Source organism: Cetorhinus maximus, chromosome 3, assembly GCF_964194155.1.
Source record: "Cetorhinus maximus chromosome 3, sCetMax3.hap1.1, whole genome shotgun sequence".
Taxonomy (NCBI): domain Eukaryota; kingdom Metazoa; phylum Chordata; class Chondrichthyes; order Lamniformes; family Cetorhinidae; genus Cetorhinus; species Cetorhinus maximus.
The window spans coordinates 179,387,256-179,407,200 of record NC_135881.1 but is presented as its reverse complement, the minus strand read 5'-3'; the positions used below and the strand labels follow the sequence as shown (position 1 = coordinate 179,407,200).

Below are 19,945 nucleotides of genomic sequence, written 5' to 3'. Positions count from 1 at the left end.
GATTGGATAGACTGGGGTTATTTTCCCTGGAGCAGAGGAGATTGAGGGGGGACATGATTGAAGTGTATAAAATTATGAGGGGCATAGATAGGGTAGACAGGAAGGAACTTTTCCCCTTGGTGGAGTGATCAATAACCAGGAGGCATAGATTTAAGGTAAGGGGCAGGAGGTTTAGAGGGGATGTGAGGAAGAATTTTTTCACCCAGAGGGTGGTGGGAATCTGGAACTCACTGCCTGAAAGGGTGGTGGAGGCAGAAACCCTCAAAACATTTAAGAAATACTTGGATGTGCACTTGCGATGCCATGGCATACAAGGCTATGGGCCTAGTGCTGGAAAATGGAATTAGAATAGTCAGGCACTTGTTTGCCTGGCGCAGACTTGATGGGCTGAAGGGCCTTTTTCTGTGCTGTAGACCTCTATGACTCTGTGCTTTTTCTTAAAATTTAGGAGAAAGCAAGATGCCAACGTAACCATAGAAACACTGTGCCATCATCCGGCGACTCCTCTGTATGGACACCTGCTGGATGACTACAATAATACACAATGCAAGATGAAAGAGAAAAAGGTTCCAGGCTCTGTGTTCTATATGTGCTCATGCTCGACGGAAGACGAATGCAACAGAGATCTGATATTTACTGACAAAGTTGGTAAGTTGGATTTGAAAATGAAACTTGTTTGTTGATTGTGTTTGTGTGTATACTAGCCTTTCAGGCTTTTAATTAGAATGATACAATAACTAGGAGCAGGATTAGGCCATTCGGCCCCTCAAGCCTGCTCCATCATTCAATGAGATCGTGGCTGACGTCAACTCCATTTCCCTGTCTGCCCCCATAACCCTTGACTCCCTTGTCAATCAAAAATCTAACTAACTCAGCCTTGAATATGTTCAATGACCCAAGCCTCCACAATTCTCTGGGAAAGAGAGTTCTGCAGACTAACGACCCTCAGAAAAAATGTCTCCTAACCTCAGTATAAAATGGGAGACCCCTAATTTTTAAGCTGTGCCCCCCTCGCAAAAGACTCTCCATTGTGGCAAAAATCTGGGCCTGAGATATGACTGCTCACATATCTTATACTGTCCCCTAGTTCTCCTTGTAAATTTTGCAGCTTGGAGGTGTTTGATAACTTTTAAGTTAAATGGTCTTTGAAATAGGATTTCAAGGTGATGAGCACCCAATTAAAATGTCCAGATTCAGAAGTAGTGCATGAAAAGCCAAAGCAGTTATTTGATAATTTAGACCAATAAATCTTGTATTTGAACCTTTCTGAGTCTTTGAAATGTTAATGATTGACCATAATTCCGCTTATCCTTACTTCAGTTGCCTGAGTTACTGAGCTTTTCATGCCTCGGCGATTGATGCAGCTAATCATGTTTGGCAAGTGGCACTTCTAAAACCAGTTTCAGGAAGACTGTATCTCAGGATCAGCTATTGCTGAAAACTTTCCCTCCGATCCATGGCTTCTCATTCGAATGAAAAGCGCGCACCCGACCCGCTCGTGCATGAAATGATGCGCGTCAAGGTCGGCTGAGCTTGCCGACGCCAACGTGCAGCCGCGTGATAGCTCGGTCGGCGGGCACAAGCAGAGCCTGCAGCACCCCCGCCGACAATTAAGAGGCCTGTTAAGGCCATTAAGTAACCAATTAAATCAAATTTTTCTCTGCCCGTCCAACCTAACGGTTTCGCGAGCAGGCGAAAAGGCCAAGCAGCCTTTGCGTTTTTTTGGAAACCTCGTTCACGGGCAGGATGAGGCTCCCAAAAGCAAATAAAAATCAAATAAAAACTTTCAATTTTCATTTATTTACATGTCCCTGCTCATGTGACAGAGCCGCATGAGGGAATATGTTTCATTGCATTTTTATTTTTTAAATTATTTTTTGATATCTCTTCATCTCCCTGAGGGACGGAGCTGCCTCAGGGAGATTATGCAGGGCTCACTCGCACGCATGCACAAAGTTCATGCTCGACTGGTTCGCACCCGCCACCACCTTCCCCCCTTCCTGCACAGGCAGCGCTCAGCGCTGCCGCTCATGTTTCACGCTGGATGGGCCTTAATTGGCCCACCAGTGTGAAATCGCGGTGCAGCGCCGATCGCAGGCGACATTTCACTTCCCGACCGCCCGCGCTCGCCAAGCCTGCCCGCCAAGGGCAAAATTCTGCCCCTAGTGTTGCAAGGAGCAAAAGAGTTGTTTCAGTCTGGGTAACCGTTCTAACAACAAAAAGCATTAATACATCACCCGAAATGTCCCACGGCACTTTGCGGGAGCAATTTACAGGCAAATTTTACTTTGAGCCATGTAAGGAGATGTTAGAGCAGGTGATCAAAAGTATGTTTTAAGAAGCATCTTACCAAGGAAGAGTGTTGGAGAGTTGGAGGGGCAGAGGTTTAGGGAAAATATTCCAGGGCTTAAGGCCTAGGCAGCTGTAGGCACAGCCCCTCAGTGATTTTTTTATTTATTCATTCACAGGATGTGGGCTTCACTGGCTGGGCCACATTTATTGCCCATCCCGAGTTGCCCTTGAGAAGGTGGTGGTAAGCTGCCTTCTTGAAACACTGCAGTCCATGGTACATCCACAGTGCTCTTAGGGAGGGAGTTCCAGGATTTTGACCTAGCGACAGTGAAGGAATCACAATATATTTCCAAATCAGGGGGTGGCATTCCATCTATCTGCAGCCCTTGTTCTTCTAGATGGTAGTGGCCATGGGTTTGGAAGGTGCATTCCTGCAGTGCATCTTGTAGATGGTACACAGGGCTGCTACTATGTGACAAAAAAGGTAGAGGGAATGAATGTTTGTGGGTGTGGTGCCAATCAAGCTGCTTTGACTGACTTGTGCCTTGTAGATGGTGGACAGGTTGATCAACACATGACTCTTAGCCTCTGATCTGCCACAGTATTTATATGGCTAGCCATAGAGTAGAGCAAATGCTTCAGCCTTATCAATGGGTTTTCCTTTATTTGTTCATGGAATGTGGGCATTTATGCCCTTGATAAGGTGGCCTTTAAGAGTCAACCACATTGCCTGGAGTCACATGGTAATTAGCAAACCAGATGGGTTTTACAGCCAGATTTTTATCAAATTCAGATTTCACCAGTTGCCCTGGTGGGATTTGAACCCAGGTTCCCAGAGCATTACCCTGGGCTTCTGGAATACTAGTCAGTGACAATACCACTATGCCACCACATCCCCAGGATGTTGATAGTGGGGGATTCAGTGATGGTAATGCTATTGAACCATCAAGGGGCGATGGTTTGATTCTCTCTTGTTGGAGATGGTCGTTGCCTAACACTTGTGTGCCACAAATGTTACTTGCCACTTGTCAACCCAAGCCTGGATATTGTCCAGGTCTTGCTGCATTTGAACATGGACTGCTTCAGTATTTGAGGAGTTGCGACTGGTGCTGAACATTGTGCAATCATCAGCGAACATCCCCAGCTCGGACTTTATGATGGAAGGAAGGTCATTGATGAAGCAGCTGAAGATGGTTGGGCCCAGGACACTACCCTGAGGACCTCCAGCAGTGAAGTCCTGGAGCTAAGATGACTGACCTCCAACAGCCACAACCATCTTCCTTTGTGCTAGGTATGACTCCAACCAGCGGATAGTTTTCCCCTGATTCCTATTGACTCCAGTTTTGCTAAGGCTAGATGCCACGCTCGGTCAAATGCAGCTTTGATGTCAAGGGCAGTCACTCCCACCTCACCTCGGGAGTTCAGCTCTTTTGTCCATGTTTGAACCAAGACTGTAATGAGTTCAGGAGCTGAGTGGCCCTGGTGGAATCCAAACTGGGCATCAGTGAGCAGGTTATTGCTAAGCAAGTGCCGCTTGATAGCACTGATGATGACCCCTTCCATTACTTTAATGATGATCGAGGGTAGACTGGTGGGGCAGTAATTGGCCGGGTTGGATTTGTCCTGCTTTTTGTGCACAGGACATACCTGGCAATTTTCCACATAGCCAGGTAGATGCCAGTGTTGTAGCTGTACTGGAACAACTTGGTTAGAGGCGTGGCAAGTTCTGGAGTACAAGTCTTCAGTACTATTGCTGGAATATTGTCAGGGCCCATAGCCTTCGCACGATCCAGTGCCTTCAGCCGTTTCTTGATATCAGGTGGAGTGAATCAAATTGGCTGAAGGCTGGCATCTGTGATGCCAGGGAACTCCTGAGGAGGCCGAGATGGATCATCCACTCGACACTTCTGGCTGAAGATTGTAGCAAATGCTTCAAGCCTTATCTTTTGCACTGATATGCTGGGCTCCTCCATCATTGAGGATGGGGATATTTGTGGAGCCTCCTCCTCCAGTGAGTTGTTTAATTGTCCACCGCCATTCATGACTGGATGTGGCAGGACTGCAAAGCTTAAATCTGAACCGTTGGTTGTGGGATCACTTAGCTCTGTCTATCACTTGCTGCTTATGCTGTTTGGCACACAAGTACTTCTGTGCTGTAGCTTTACACCTCATCTTTAGGTATGCCTGATGCTGCTCCTGGCATGCCCTCCTGCACTCTCCATTGAACCAGGGTTGATCTCCTGACTTGATGTTAATGGTAGAGTGGGGGATATGCTGGGCTATGAGGTTAGAAATTGTGTTTGAGTACAATTCTGCTGCCCCACAGCACCTCATGGATGGCCAGTCTTGAGTTGCTAGATCTGTTTGAAATCTATCCCATTTAGCATGGTGGTAGTGCCACACAACACAATGGAGGGTATTCTCAATGTGAAGGCAGGACTTCATCTCCACAATGACTGTGCGGTGGTCACTACTACCCATACTGTGATGGACAGATGCATCTGCAGCTGGCAGAGAATGAGGCCGAGTATGTTTTTCCCTCTTTACCTGCCACAGACCCAATCTAGCAGCTATGACCTTTAGGTCTCAGCCAGCAGTGGTGCTACCAAGTCACTCTTGGTGATGGACATTGAAGTCCCCCACCCAGAATACATTCTGCACCCTTAGTCCTTCCTCCATGTGGTGTTCAACATGGAGGAGCACTGATTCATCAGCTGAGGGAGGACAGTACATGATAATCAGCAGAAGGTTTCCTTGCCCATGTTTGACCTGATGCCATGAGACTTCATGTGGTCCAGAGCAGATGTTGAAGACCCCCAGGGGGGAGCTTCCTCCTGACTGTATACCACTGTGGGATAGGACATGCCCAGGGATGGTGATGGCGGAGTCTGGGACATTACCTGTAAGGTACAATTCCATGAGGATGACTATGTCAGGCTGTTGCTTGACTAGTCTGTGAAGACAGCTCTCCCAGTTTTGGTACTAGCCCCCAGATGTTAGTAAGAAGGACAGGGTCAAGATTGCTGTTGTTGTTTCCGGTGCCTAGGTCAATGCCAGGTGGTCCATCCAGTTTCATTTCTTTGGTAGGTCATTTAAGAGTCAACCACATTGCTGTGGATCTGGAGTCACAAGGACAACAGATTTCCTTCCCTAAAGGGGCATCAGATGGGTTTTTAACAACAATTGACAACATCTTCATGGTCATCATTAGACTTTTAATTCCAGATTGTTATTGATTTCTGTCATGGCGGGATTTGAACCCAGGTCCCCAGAGCATTATCCTGGGTCTCTGGTTTACTAGTCCAGCGACAGCAACAATACCATTACGCCATCGCCTCCCCTGAGTGGGATGAAGAGAATCAGGGATACACATGAGGGAAGAATTGGAGAAGTACAACAACCTATAATGGTTGTAGAGCTGGAAGAGGTTCCAGAGATGTGGAAGGATAAAGCCACAGAGGGATTTGAAAGTGAGCATGGGGATTTTAAATTTGAAGCATTTCCAGAACGGGTGTCAATGTCAGGTCAGCAAACACAGATGTGCTGGGTGAATGCAACTTTGTGAGTTAGAATACAGGCAGCAAAGTTTTGGATAGACTCTAATTTACAAGAACGAGCAGCATCAGATGAGCTGAAGCAGGGCCAGCGACAGGCAATGTTACCGAGGTGGAAGCAGACTGTCCTGGTGACAGAAAGAAAAGGGGATCGGAAGCTCAGCTCTAGTTCAAATGAGATGCCTAGCTTATGAATGGTCTGAATCAGCATCAGTTATCATGGAGAGGGATGGAGTTGGTTACTAAAAAACAAAATTGTAGTTGGGGCTGAAGACAATGGCTTTGGTCTTATTTGATTGAAAGAAACTTCTGCTTGTGCAACAATGGTTGTCGGATGAGCAGCGTGACAGATCAGACAATGGAGATGACAAACGTGGGTGGTTCATAGGAAGGCCCTTTGATGTCTGAAACCCTTCTGAAGGCGTTATGTTAAATATAAGCCACCAAAGGAGCCTGCCTTGTGTCAACTTAACTCATCAAAGGCTGGATTCTTTTGTAATGGCCCCAAAAAATAAGACTGAAGTTACTATTTAATCACCATTTGAAGATTCCAGCTGTCCCTTCTCTCTTTACATTAACTGAAAACAGATTGTCTGCTTTCACGTCATGTACTGTATCTGTGGTTGGAAGTGAATCGTGTGTCTGATCTCAGACATGCGGTTTCCTGTCTGTGTTTAAATTTACTAGCACATCAAAGCCTGCTACTCCCCAAGCCATGTTTACAAGCAGATACCGCTTGCACTCATTTATTGCAATCTGACTGGTGTCCAAGTTGAACGTCTCAAAAATTGGTTCTTTCTTGAGATCCTTTTACATAAATATCAATGGACGATCCTGATTTGTTGTCTGCAATTCTTAAGCCTAACCTGAACAAGTTATTCCCAGCTCAAATCATTTTCTTTTACAGTAGCCTAGTCATTCTTGATTTGTGCTCACTGATTACTTTTCAAACATTTTTAAACTGTTGGAGAGACAGGATTGAACCCCACCTCAGAAAAGGTGTTTTTTAAGAATTTTGTTGTAGTGTGTTGAATACTGTTCGGGTAGGCCTTAATGAAGTCTTCATGATCTTAAGTAGGTTAACTGATGACAAGAACTATGTACATATTTACAGTGAAGGGCTCAAGCTAGGAGCTGTCTCCATGCTTGCTTGCGCACACAGCTCTGTCCAACGTTAAACTGACCCCTAGGGGCAGGCCCTATGCTCTCTTACAACACTGTGTTGGCAGTACTGCGCTCAGTCCCACATTAGCCCTACATGTGCCAGACCCTTATACTACAATTTGACTTTTTAAATTCAGCAATCCCTCTCTCCACTCTTTTGGTCTGTCTCTCTCAATATCTCTTTTTCTGTCTTACTCTCTCACCCCTTTCTCTTCCTCTACACTAACCATATTCACCTTCTTTCACCCTTCCTCCTCCATCTCACCTCCTTATCTCCCCCCCACTCACTGCCCTCCCTCTCTCCTTCCTTCCGTCCCTCCACTCCTACCCTCCCCCTGTCCTTCTGTCACCCTTCTTCCCCCCTCTTTTACCCATTTTTGCTCACCCACGCTTTCACTCGCCTGAGTTAGATTTTTATGGTTAGGGGGTGCTGGCAGGAAAGTGGAGTCAAGGCCACAGTCAGATCAGCTATGATCTTATTGGATGGAGGAGCAGGCTCAAGGGGGAAAATGACCTTCTCCTGCTCCTATGTCTTATGTTTTTATATTCTTTCTTCCCCACCCTCTCTCTCTTCCCTGCCACCCCGCTCTGTCTGCCCTGCCACCCCTCCACCCCTCTGTCTGTCTGTCTGTCTCTCTCTCTCTCTATGGATTTCTCAGCTCTCTGTGAAGGAATGTATTTATGAGACACATTCCCCCTCTCCTGGAAATTGAGTGGATGATAAACCGTCAGGTGCTGGCTAAAAAAGTTTGCTGTCAACACTTGCAATAGAAGATGGTGATAGAACAGAGAGTAAGTTTAAACCACAGGACAGATTGACTGTAGAATAAGCTGTCTGAAACAAAGCCTTTATGGCAGTAAATCTGCATAGGGCAGGGTGAAGTTTTCAACAGTAATTTTAAAAAATGTAAAAACGTTTAGACATCATTTTTAATATTTCTCTATTCATGTGACTGAGCCATATGTGGGGACATGTTTCTCTCACTTTTTAAAATATTTCTTTTTCTCCAAATCTTCAGCTCCCTGAGGCAGCTCTGTGGCTTCAGGGAGCTCTCAGTGCACGCTCCCCTGCGCATGCGCAGACTTTAGTGCTCGCGCTCCTTCCTCCCGCACCCTGTGGCCAGCTAGCGTGAAATCGCGGTAGGGGGCCGATCGCAGGCGGCAGACCATTTCCCGACTGCTCCCGGGCCCACCCGACGACCAGAAAATCCTGCCCATGGAACCTCTAACAGACAAACATGTGCAGTTTGGCTCAGGGGGAGAAGGGTCGTGACGGCTTTCCACTCAGTTTTGTGAAGCACGTTCATCATGGGCAGAAAAAAAACACCTCAAGAAACATCTTTAAAATCGTGGAAGCTTGCTGTGCTATAGTGTCGAACTCGAAGCAGCTCATTGGTTTGAATAGTTCAGCTAGGAATTCCCCTGGCAGATTATTGCTTAAATAAAACAGTTGGTTTGTGACTGAACCGCATTAGTTCAATCAGCAGGCAATTGAATCCAGCCAAAGTCGGACATTTCGAGCTTGGATGCTATTATTGTCCCTTCATAAACTTGAGCTCATCCTAAACTTCCATGCCCAGCAGCTCTCCAAATACCTGCTTAAGCGATCTACCACCAACATGGCACCTCACCAAAGCTCTGCTGCCTGAATCCTAATTCACGCCATTTCTCATTCACCCAACAGTCTTCTGCCAGCTGACCTTTCCATTGGCTCCTGGTCCTCTAGCACCTCTCTTATAACATTCCTATTCTTGTGTTCAAGTCCTTTCGGCTGCCTATCTCTGCAATATTCTCTGGCCCCACAGCTCCCTGAGAACTCTGCATTCCCCTAATTCTGGCCTCTTGCACATCCCCCTTTCCCTTCTCCCAAATGGTGGTTGTGCCTTCAGCTGTTTAGACCCGAAGCTCTGGAATTCCCTCCCTAAACCTCTCCAACTCTTCACCTTTAAGATACTCCTCAAAACCTACCTCCTTGACCAAGCTTTGGGTCACCTGTCCTAATGTCGCCTCCCTTGACCTGGTGTCAAATTTGTCTGATTATGCGTTTGAGGAGTGTTTTGGGATGTTTTACTACATTAAAGGCGTGATATAACAGCAAGTTGTTGTCATTTTTTATGCCTTTTCACTCCAAGGGTTTGTGGCTTAATAATGGCCTGAAAAATTCCCAGGTGCACACTCCCACCCTTCATATTGATGGTTAGTTGTGTTAGATGTAAGAGATATGCTTCATTCAAGAAATTATTTCCCTGGTGAAGGCTGCCAAAACTCCACGATTATCCCGAAGTCCCCAATGAAATAACAATTAATATCCTGGGCATTGCTGTAAACAATCAAGGAAAAATTGTGCACTTTTTTTTCATTTTCTTTGACTGGGTTTGATTATTAATTATAAATATATGGGAGATGGGAAGAAATAGCTGTTTGACTGGGTGAGAAGTTAGAAATGGGAGGTTGTGTAATGAAGCCTCGGGGAGTATGTAAAAACTGGAGTTGACAATCTTATCCCTGGGATTAGTCAATTGTCTTGTTTTAAATCTCCATATTTTTTAAGTAGTAGATTAGCTTTTTGGGGGAAATTATGAGATGCCTGGTTCACAGCAGGTGAGCTGAGTGCCTCCTAATCCCAAAGATATAACAAATTAGGCCTGACTCCTGTTAGCAGCCAGCGTGGGATCACTGCCAGCAGTTAAATAACTCACAGCAGACGCAGATATTTTCCACTGCTATGGTAAACCTGCTGGCAGTGTTCATCCCTAAAGTTTGAATGCTAAACTTTAACAAAAAAAACGTAACTGCTCACCAGCAAATTGTGAACCTAATGGAAAGTGGGAAATACTTCAGCCACTGGGAAAAGTGGGAGTTCCGTTCCAATAAGGACATGACAATGAGACATGTTCAAGGGCAGCCTCCTCTACAAATTTTATCATAAGGTCTCTGCTCAGGCTGTTGTAATGTCATTAGCTGCCCTAAGCAATCCCAGTTTTTACTAGTCTGGGGAGATGGCCCCCACTATCCTGCTGCAGAACCCAGGGATGTGACAAGTAAATACCTTTGTGATCCAGATCACATCTCCATGTCTTATGCCTGTGCTTCCCTTTTAATTTCCCTGAAGAATCTCCCACTTAATGTTGGATGAGATGAGACTTGGTTGTGCAGTTGTGCTTCGTTGTACAGTAGGAAAAATGCTTGGAACAATGAGATTGATGAGAGTTTCTTGGTACAATTGCTATGATTTCTGTTTGCATACTGTTAAAGAAAGCACTTTCATTTATGATGGTGCCTTTCATGGTCTCAGGACGACCCAAAGCTTGATTCAGACAATGGAGCATTTTTGAAGTGTAGTCACTGTTTTAAAGTAGAGAAATATAGCAACTAATTTGGATACGGAAAGATCTTACAAACAGCACTGAGATAAATGACTGGATAATATGTGCTTTACTAATTTTAATTGAGGATAAATATTGACCAGGACACTGGGGGAAACTCCCATCTTCTTCAAATTAGTACCATAAAATCTTTTAAGTTCACCAGGTGAGGGCTGACATGGCCTTGGTTTAACATCTCATCCGAAAGACAACACCTCTGGCAGTGCAGCCCTCCCTTTGGTACTGCACCGGAAGTATCAGCCTAGATTATATGCACAAGTCTCTAGGGTGGGATTTGAACCCATGTCTTTCCTGACTCAGAAGTATGGGTATAACCATTGAACCACAGCTGACAGGGACTGTGATCCAAAGAAGTAGATGTAAATGAGGATGCCATAAGAATTAATAGTTTCAGACACCAGCTGAAAACTATGGACTGAGTTGACACTCCTTTAAAAGCATTTACATATTGGAAAAATAAAAGAGCAAACGAGCGTGGATCATCAAACTCAATTTAAAAGCTCAGTTTATTTGTCTCGACCATTCCTACAAGCCCTGGGTCCATTCAGCATGTAGCATGTCTACATCTGGGCCAGAAATCCCTATATCTCATGGGGACCTGAACAACCCAACAATCTGCTGAACCTTTTTGCTATAGCAGTATTGGTGCTGGTCAGTTTTGGTAACCCCCATGTGCTACATGCTAATAGATTAATAAAAGGTGTGATAAGTCACATTTGTTTTACTTTATGATTGTGCTTTTTAAAGGGAGTTTAAATTGAACTGAATGATTGCTGAGTTGACACAAGAGTAAAGTGACTGTTTTTTCAGCTGTGTTTTTTCATCCAAAAGATTTATCTTGCGATCTCTATCTGACTGGTGTGTGTTGACATACTTTGTTACAACTCTAATGTTGCCTTTCTCCTTTAGATCCTGAACGGGACAACAGGCAAGAGATATTGGAGGTTGTCCTCGTCACTCTTGTCCCACTACTTATCATCGCTGTCGTGGTGATCCCTACCTTCTATTGGTACCGGGTCCAGAGACGGAGGAAGCTAAACAAAGAGTGGGCGAAGGATCAAAAGGTCAGGAAGCCAGGTCGTCGGCGCCGGCCTCCAAATGAACGCAGTGAGGGCAGCGCCATGCACCTCGACGATGACCAATCTGACATCAGCTCCACCTGTGCCAACAACATCAACCATAATACTGAGCTGCTGCCCCTGGAGCTCGACACAGTGGTGGGCAAGGGGCGTTTCGCCGAGGTGTACAAAGCCAAACTGAGGCAGAGTACCTCAGAGCAGTTCGAGACAGTGGCGGCAAAGATCTTCCACTTTGACGAGTACATGTCGTGGAAGAACGAGAAGGAGATCTTCTCTGACATCAACCTGAAGCATGAAAATGTGCTGCAGTTCCTGACTGCAGAGGAACGTGAGACAGAAATGGGCAAGCAGTACTGGCTGATCACGGCCTATCACCCCCAAGGCAACCTGCAAGACTACCTTATGAGGCATGTTGTGAACTGGGAGGACCTGTGCCTGCTGGGAGGATCACTGGCCAGAGGGATTGCGCACTTACATAGTGAATACACCCCATGCGGCAGGCCAAAGATTCCCATTGCCCACAGGGACCTGAAAAGCTCCAACATTCTGGTAAAAAATGACCTGACATGTTGTCTGTGTGACTTTGGATTATCCCTAAGGTTGGAATCATCTCTGTCTGTGGATGATTTAGCGAACAGTGGGCAGGTAAGTGTTAGTCTTCAACTAATGATGGTGGTTGCCTCAAGCTCTGGAATTTCATCCCTAAATCTCTCTATCTCTCTACCTCTTCCTCTTCCTTTTAAACACTCATTAAGGTCTACTTCTTTGGCCAAGTATTTGTTCACCTATCCTAATAACACCTTAGATGGTTCAATGTCAAATAGTGTTTGATAATACTCCAAGGACTTGACTTATGTTTTTCTATATTAAAGGCCCTATAGGAGTGTAAGTCATTGTTGACTGCCGTTAATAATAGAACTTCCAAAGTTCCAAAGTTCCCCTCTGTCCTGTAGTGTAGAGTCCAACCTATCTCAGGAGTGAGAGACAATTTGATCTCACACAGGAGCACTCATTGGGAGTATCGAGGCTATATTGTTGTCACTCCATCTCTGATGGTTACTCCCTCCGAGCATGAAACCATCACCACGCACTCAGGAAAAGCAAATCCTAATCAGACCGTCACAGATTGGCTACACAACACTCAGGTTTTTAGTTAAGTGGTGAGAAATATTAAGAGAAATTAAAAAAAAACCTCCTAGGGATTCTTTATCTATTAATGGATGTTTTCTGGAATGATGCCAGGGATGAGGAACTTCACTTACATGAAGAGACTAGAGAAGCTGGTCTTGTTCTCCTTAGAGCAGGGAAGGTTATGGAGAGTTTTCATAGGGGTGTAGAAAATTGTGAAGGGTTTTAATAGAGTGATAGGAAGACCTGATTCCACTGGCAAGAGGGTCAGTAACCAAAGGACACAAATTTAAACTAACTGGCGAAAGAACCAAAGGGTAGATGAGAAGAATTTTTTTAAGGAGTGGATTGTTATGATCTGAAATACACTGCCTGAAAGGGTGATAAAAGCAGATTCAACAAAAACTTTCAAAAGAGAATTGGATATATAGTTGGAAAGGAAACTTCGCAAGGTGATGGAGGCAGTGCATGGGAGTGGGGTAGTTTGGTAGCCATTTCAAAGAGCCACTGCAGGCATAATGAGCCAAATAGTGTCCTCCTGTGCTGTATAATTTATGGATTCTAACATTGAAGAAATACCACAGTATTTTAGTGTTAAGCCTCCACACTGGTGTAAGTTAAGACTGACCCTTTCATGCCCTTTGCCACTCATAAGTTATTCATTAATCCCCTTTGGAGAAGATGGGTACCTTGTCACATGGCTAGCCATGCCATATCCTCCTATCTCCTGTGTGCTCCAGAGACCGCCACTTCCAAGTGCCACTTGCTTTAATATACAGATGATTTCCATACTTTACAGTGCACAGCAAGATCCAAGCACATAATCTACCATTTGAATGGCTGCTGCACTACTATGAGGATAAGACAATGAGGATTCCAGTCTGTGCTCCAGGCACATGAGCAAACCCTGTGAGATAGCACCCTATTTTTTTTTTGAGAGTACTCTCAGCGTGTGAGTCATTGCTCTTCCTGCACAGACCTTGCAGTAATCAAATCGCATACACTCGATCAATGAGTTTTCTTTACTGAGAAGCCAAGGTGACGTGGCAAAGTTCACTGGGAAGACTTTTCACACGGAAAACGGAAGATGAAGTAGATTAGGGAAGTTGCAATTGAGTCATGGCAAATATGGGTTTTAAAAACATGAAGACCTTTGGCAGAAGAAAAGGCCCAGGAAGGTAAGGAGCCCTGCAGTATAAGGCTCTGGAAAGATTGAGTATGACTAAGAGACTGTGGAGAGTGGAGCTCAATATAATGAGGATGCACAGAGGAGAAAGACCATGTAGGATGGTGTAAGGGCAGCTTAGAAGGAAGAAGAGACAGTTTTGAGGAGTCCTCACCGTATTTTCATGGAGAATAGACAAATTGTTGAAACACAGAAAGCTGGGAGACTTTTCTGCACTTGTCAATCTTGCATTGATTGTGTTTCGAACGAGTACAAATGAAAACATCACCGACGATGACAGAAACAATGCAATAGTTCTTGCAATAGTCCAATGTTAATGGAATGTCTTATTTATTTTTGTGGGAATCTGTTTAACTCCCATCCTCCTGCTGGTATCATGGGATTTATCCCCAGGCTTTCTGTAGTGGCAACTCTGAAACCAGCTCCCAGTAGCTATATGATAGTAGCATGGGTATGATGCTGATTGACACTTAACCTCCCATAGAGATCTGAAAATTATCTCCCTCTTGCTCAATGACTCCCTGAGCCAGTTTGGAAGATCACTTAGGCTGTGCAATTAGCATATCTTGATTCTCCCAACACCTCAGCAGAGAAATCGGTATGCATTGTGTCTGTTTTACGGATGTAAAACGGGAGCTATGTGACCAATTTAGCAGTGGGACAGCCTACACTCAATCTGTGCCATTGATGTGTTCTTCAGGCCCATCTTTTTTGGCATTCCTGGTTGCCTCCAAAAACAGGCATGAAGATCTTTTCCGTAATGTAATTAGGGATTTGACACCTTTTCTAGGATTCCTTTGGAAAATTTGCTTCTGATGCCGGGTTTTCCCTGCTTAGGATTCTTCAGTATTCCCCGCAGGCAGCAACAAAAGGTAAATTATACAATTATTGATGATAAATTAAATTAAAATCCTGCGCTATGGGCATGGGAAGAGTAGGCACATAATTGACCCAACTCCGCAGTGATCTCTATCGACCTAGCTACTACTCGATTCCAGAACTTGTTTTCAGGTAGCTGCTGGCGGGGGAGTGGCCTGACATTTGCATATAAAGGGTTCATGAAGCCTCAGGCCCAATTTTGGGCCTGCCTCAGCATCTCAGTTAAGATGCCTGATCATGACTCAGTCTGTATCCAGAAACAGTCCAAGACAAATTTCAAACCCCTCATTAGTATGTTATTCAATACATAATATTTTAAAGGGATACCTGCAGATATTTTTAGGAATGCAATGGAAGTGTACAAAAGTAACAACAAGAAGTCTCAAACATGTTCCTAAAATAGCGTCATCCTAACTAACATCTTTAATGCAATATATCAGTGAGTATTAGTGGAATCATATAATGATATGGAACAGAAGGAGGCCATTAAACCCATCAAGTTTGTGCTGGCTCTTTGGTAGAGCTGGTTGCATTCCCCTGCTTTTGTGCCACAGCCCTGTAAATGTTTTCCCTTCAAGTATTTATCCAAATCCCTTTTAGAAAGTAATCTGCTTCCATCACCCTTTCATGGACTATGTTCCAGTTCACAACATCTTGCTGTGTAAAAATAAAAGTTTCCTCATGTCACCTCTTTGTCTTTTGCCAATCATCTAAACCTGTATCCTCTGGTTACCAACCTTCTCCCACTGCAAACAGTTTCTCCTATTTACCCTGTCAAAATTGTTCATAATTTTGAACACCTCTTTCTACTTTTGTCTTAACCTTCGCTGCTGCAAGGAGAACAACCCCAACTTCTCCAGTCTCTCTGCAGAACTGAAGTCCTTCATCCCCGGTACCAATAACTCTCTAAGGCCTTGATATCCTTCCAAAATTGAGGTGCCCAGAATTAAATACAATATTTCAGCTGAGGCCTGACATGCATCATATAAAGATTCACCTCGACTTCTTTGCTTTTATACTCTTTGCCTCTATTAATAAAGCTAAGTATCCTTTTTTTTTAATCGCCTTCCAAGATTTGTGAATATTCACACCAGGCCTCTCTGATCCTGCCTCCCCTCTTCTTTAAATTGTACCTTTTTTTAATATTGCCTCTCCTCATTCTTCTACCAACACGTAGCATTTCACATTTCTCTGCATTAAATTAAATCTACCAAGTGTCAATCCATTTCACCAGTCAGCCTATGCCCTCCTCAAGTCTGTTAATATTTTCCTCACTCTTTACTATATTTCTGAGTTATGTGTCATCTGCAAACCTTTTGAAATTGTACCTCGTATACCCAAGTGCAGGTCATTAATATATATCAAATAGAGCCGTGGTCCTCATAGCAATCAATGAGGAACATTAATGTATACTTCCCTTCCATCTGAAAAACAATCATTCACTACTCCTCTTTGCTTTCTGGCCCTTAACCAATTTTGTATCCACGCTGCCACAGTCCCTTTAATTGCATGGGTTCTAGTTCTAACAAGCCTATTATGTGACACTTGGTCAAACACCTCAAAGTCCATAGACACAATATGTTAGATTAACATTTCTAATAAGCTAACTTTGTCATTCATGGTATGTTATTTGACACCTAATTGATGTTACCGTATCGTACTAATAAAGGAGAGCAAAAGGGCATTCAGCCAGCAGGTTAATTCCATTTAATAGGCTTGGCGTTGGAACAATGAGTCACTGGTGTTATTCTTGTGGAGCTCACCACGAGCTTAAAATTAAACCATCCACCCAAAAGTAAATAAGCAGAAGATCTCCAAGTAGCTTGTTAGCAGCATTTTGACAGTTATTGCAGACTTATGGTTAGGCAAGCAAAATTTTTAGTTAAAGTTTTTTTTATTTTATTTTAAATTTAGGAATTAGTGTCACATTGAAGAATTCATAGAATCATAGAGGACAGAACAAAGTCAGTCACCCCAATGTGCCTGTGCCAGCTCTTCGAAAGGCCTATCCAATTAGTCAGATTGTTCTCATTCCACATAGGGTTACGGATCGTAGGTTGAAGGCTGGGGTACGGATCACGGGTTGATGAATGGGGTACGGATCACGGGTTGATGGATGGGGTACGGATCGCGGGTTGATGGATGGGGTACGGATCACGGGTTGATAGCTGGGGTACAGATCATGGGTTGATGGATGGGGTACGGATCGCGGGTTGATGGATGGGGTACGGATCACGGGTTGATGGATGGGGTACGGATCATGGGTTGATGGATGGGGTACGGATCGCGGGTTGATGGATGGGGTACGGATCGCGGGTTGATGGATGGGGTACGGATCGCGGGTTGATGGATGGGGTACGGATCACGGGTTGATGGATGGGGTACGGATTGCGGGTTGATGGATGGGGTATGTATCGCGGGTTGATGGATGGGGTATGGATTGCGGGTTGATGGCTGGGGTACGGATCGCGGGTTGATGGCTGGGGTACAAATCGCGGGTTGATGGATGGGGTACGGATCGTGGGTTGATGGATGGGGTATGGATCGTGGGTTGATGGCTGGGGTATGGATCACGGGTTGATGGATGGGGTACGGATTGCGGGTTGATGGATGGGGTATGGATCATGGGTTGATGGATGGGGTACAGATTGCGGGTTGATGGATGGGGTACGGATCGCGGGTTGATGGATGGGGTACGGATCGCGGGTTGATGGATGGGGTATGGATCGTGGGTTGACGGATGGGGTACGGATCGTGGGTTGATGGATGGGCTACGGATCGTGCGTTGATGGATGGGGTACGGATCGCGGGCTGATGGATGGGCTACGGATCGTGCGTTGATGGATGGGGTACGGATCGCGGGTTGATGGATGGGGTACGGATCGCGGGTTGATGGATGGGGTACGGATCACGGGTTGATGGATGGGGTACGGATCGTGGGTTGATGGCTGGGGTACGGATCGCAGGTTGATGGATGGGGTACGGATCGTGGGTTGATGGATGGGGTACGGATCACGGGTTGATGGATGGGGTACAGATCATGGGTTGATGGATGGGGTACTGATCGCGGGTTGATGGATGGGGTATGGATCGTGGGTTGATGGATGGGATACGGATCATGGGTTGATGGATGGGGTACAGATCGCGGGTTGATGGATGGGGTACAGATCGTAGGTTGATGGCTGGGGTACGGACCGTGGGTTGATGGCTGGGGTACGGATCGTGGGTTGATGGCTGGGGTACAGATCACGGGTTAATTTCTGGGGTACAGACCGTGGGTTGATCGCTGAGGTACAGATCACGGGTTGACAGCTGGGTTACGGATCGCGGTTTGATTTCTGGGGTACGGATCAGGGTGCTAGGAGCACCCTAAGCCTCATTCTTCATGTGTCAACCTAAATAGTGAATGTGAACCAAAGACTATTTGTCTTTGAGTGCATCACAGCTGAACTGATTTATGTCCTCGATGTAAATCTGTGCCAAAACGCTTTCTGGTAGGGGATAGCAATCCCTTGTAGGGAACTATATCTTCACACTGATCAAGATAATTTAGTGATTAACCAGTTTTTGGATTGAATCTGCTGTTTTGGATTCGAATGCAGTGAATGTGATTCAGTCTGTTCTGTAGGTTCGGTGCTTTTAAAACCAGAAATATCATCAGGCTATCACTGGAAAACCAGTGTCAATCCAGGGGTAAAGATGTTTCATCAGTGAAATTTGCATTTGTTCAGATGCTGGAGCTTGTTAGAGGACAGAATAAAGCATGGAATGGTGGAAATTGCATAAAGAACAAGAGTACTTCCCCACATTCTCTTCACCCACAGACATTACTGCTGGGATGATGTATACATCTTGGAGTGCTCCTGTTCTGGTGATTTAACATCTTTCATTTTACTTTGCTGGTAGCACATTTCTCTGCGGACAGTGATAGGCCAAATGCTCCTGCACCTGAAACCTCTGATTGGGATTTCAGTGTTTAGGAGTTTTTTTACCATGTGCTGCAAAAGGAATAGCACATATAGTGAAAAGGCAGGTGCTAACAGAATAAAAGGTGATATACAGAGTGCAAGATAGCCCACCTTCTGTTCAAGGGCAACTAGGGATGGTGTTGGATCCAGTGCCCTTGGTTTGTAGGGGCTAAAGGATCCGGGTTGCACACTTGTTTTGGGGTGACCGAGTCGGTACAGAGACAGAGAACATCAGGAGATCATTATTAGAATAAACACATGCTGCTTATTTACAAACTAAACTCAGCAGCTACACCCGTGTGCTTATAACTTAAAACTCTGCCTTCACTCTTCAGTGTCTAGCTCAAAAACTCTCTCAAAGAGAGGTACCCGCGCTACTCTGATATTGGGTATTAAGATCATGTGACCTTACATTACAATACTTGTCTTAAAGGTATATTACATATCAGATTACTACAGACGGGCAATAAGTGCTGGCTTTGCTAGCCAACTTGGATCCCAAAAAAAAATGTAAAAGGCAAAAGCCCAGATTTTTGCCACAGCAGAGAGGCTCTCCATCATGACAAAAATCTCAGAAATGGCGAGAAAATCTAAGCCCCCCTGCCAGGAATTTTCGCAAGGGTGGGAGTGGGGTTGGGCCTGGGTTCACGCATGTGCAGTTTGTGGCAGCAGCTGGCCATTTAAATCACCAGCTGCCTCCACTGAAGTGGGATTTTGGTAGGCCAGGAGTGTGAAACTTGGAGTGTGCAGATTACACCAGCTAAGAGCTAGTCTGAACTTGGTGGATTCATTTGGATAACCAGGGTATGCCTTTGGAGAGACAAGGAACCCATTTTGATGTGGTCCCCTTAAACTTTCAGGGGAGGTAAGGCACCCTTTGGGATTGTTAAAAGTAAACATGAGTGTGCGTAAAATGTGCATAAATTCATTGGAGCTGTCAAGGAACTGTCAAGCTGGTAGAGAATTGTCAAGGAATAGTCAAAGGACACTAGGTGAGTTGGGCATCAAGGGGGTAAGGGCCTTCCACCCACAGCCCACCTTCGCACCCAGTGGCATCCACATTCATTCTGGGGCTGGCAGGCCTGACATTTAATTCAGCCCCCACCCCAAGAATGACAATCCCAACCTCAGGCGGCCATTTTTAAAAGTTGGGTTCACTGATCCAGGTATGCACCCAACCCTGAAGTGAAAATCTGGGCCATATGATTAGCATATAATATGTATTGCATTATGTGTGTATATAACTAATTATAACAACCACCCCTTCAGCTGTGTTGATCTTAAATTCTAGAATTCCCTCCCTAAACCT

General features: G+C 45.0%; 1 protein-coding gene across 2 annotated transcripts in view; it reads left to right on the top strand.

The window, feature by feature from the left end:
• The window catches only part of tgfbr2b (transforming growth factor beta receptor 2b), a 105,397-nt gene that overhangs the window by 29,589 nt on the left and 55,863 nt on the right, over positions 1-19,945 (top strand). For both annotated transcript variants that reach the window (XR_013576239.1, XM_078539343.1), the window contains exons 3-4: positions 449-648; positions 11,306-12,120. Coding sequence is in view for 1 of the 2 variants with exons in the window: in XM_078539343.1 (XP_078395469.1) it covers positions 449-648; positions 11,306-12,120 (1,015 nt within the window). In the remaining variant the exon portion in view is untranslated. The remainder of the gene's footprint in view (positions 1-448; positions 649-11,305; positions 12,121-19,945) is intronic.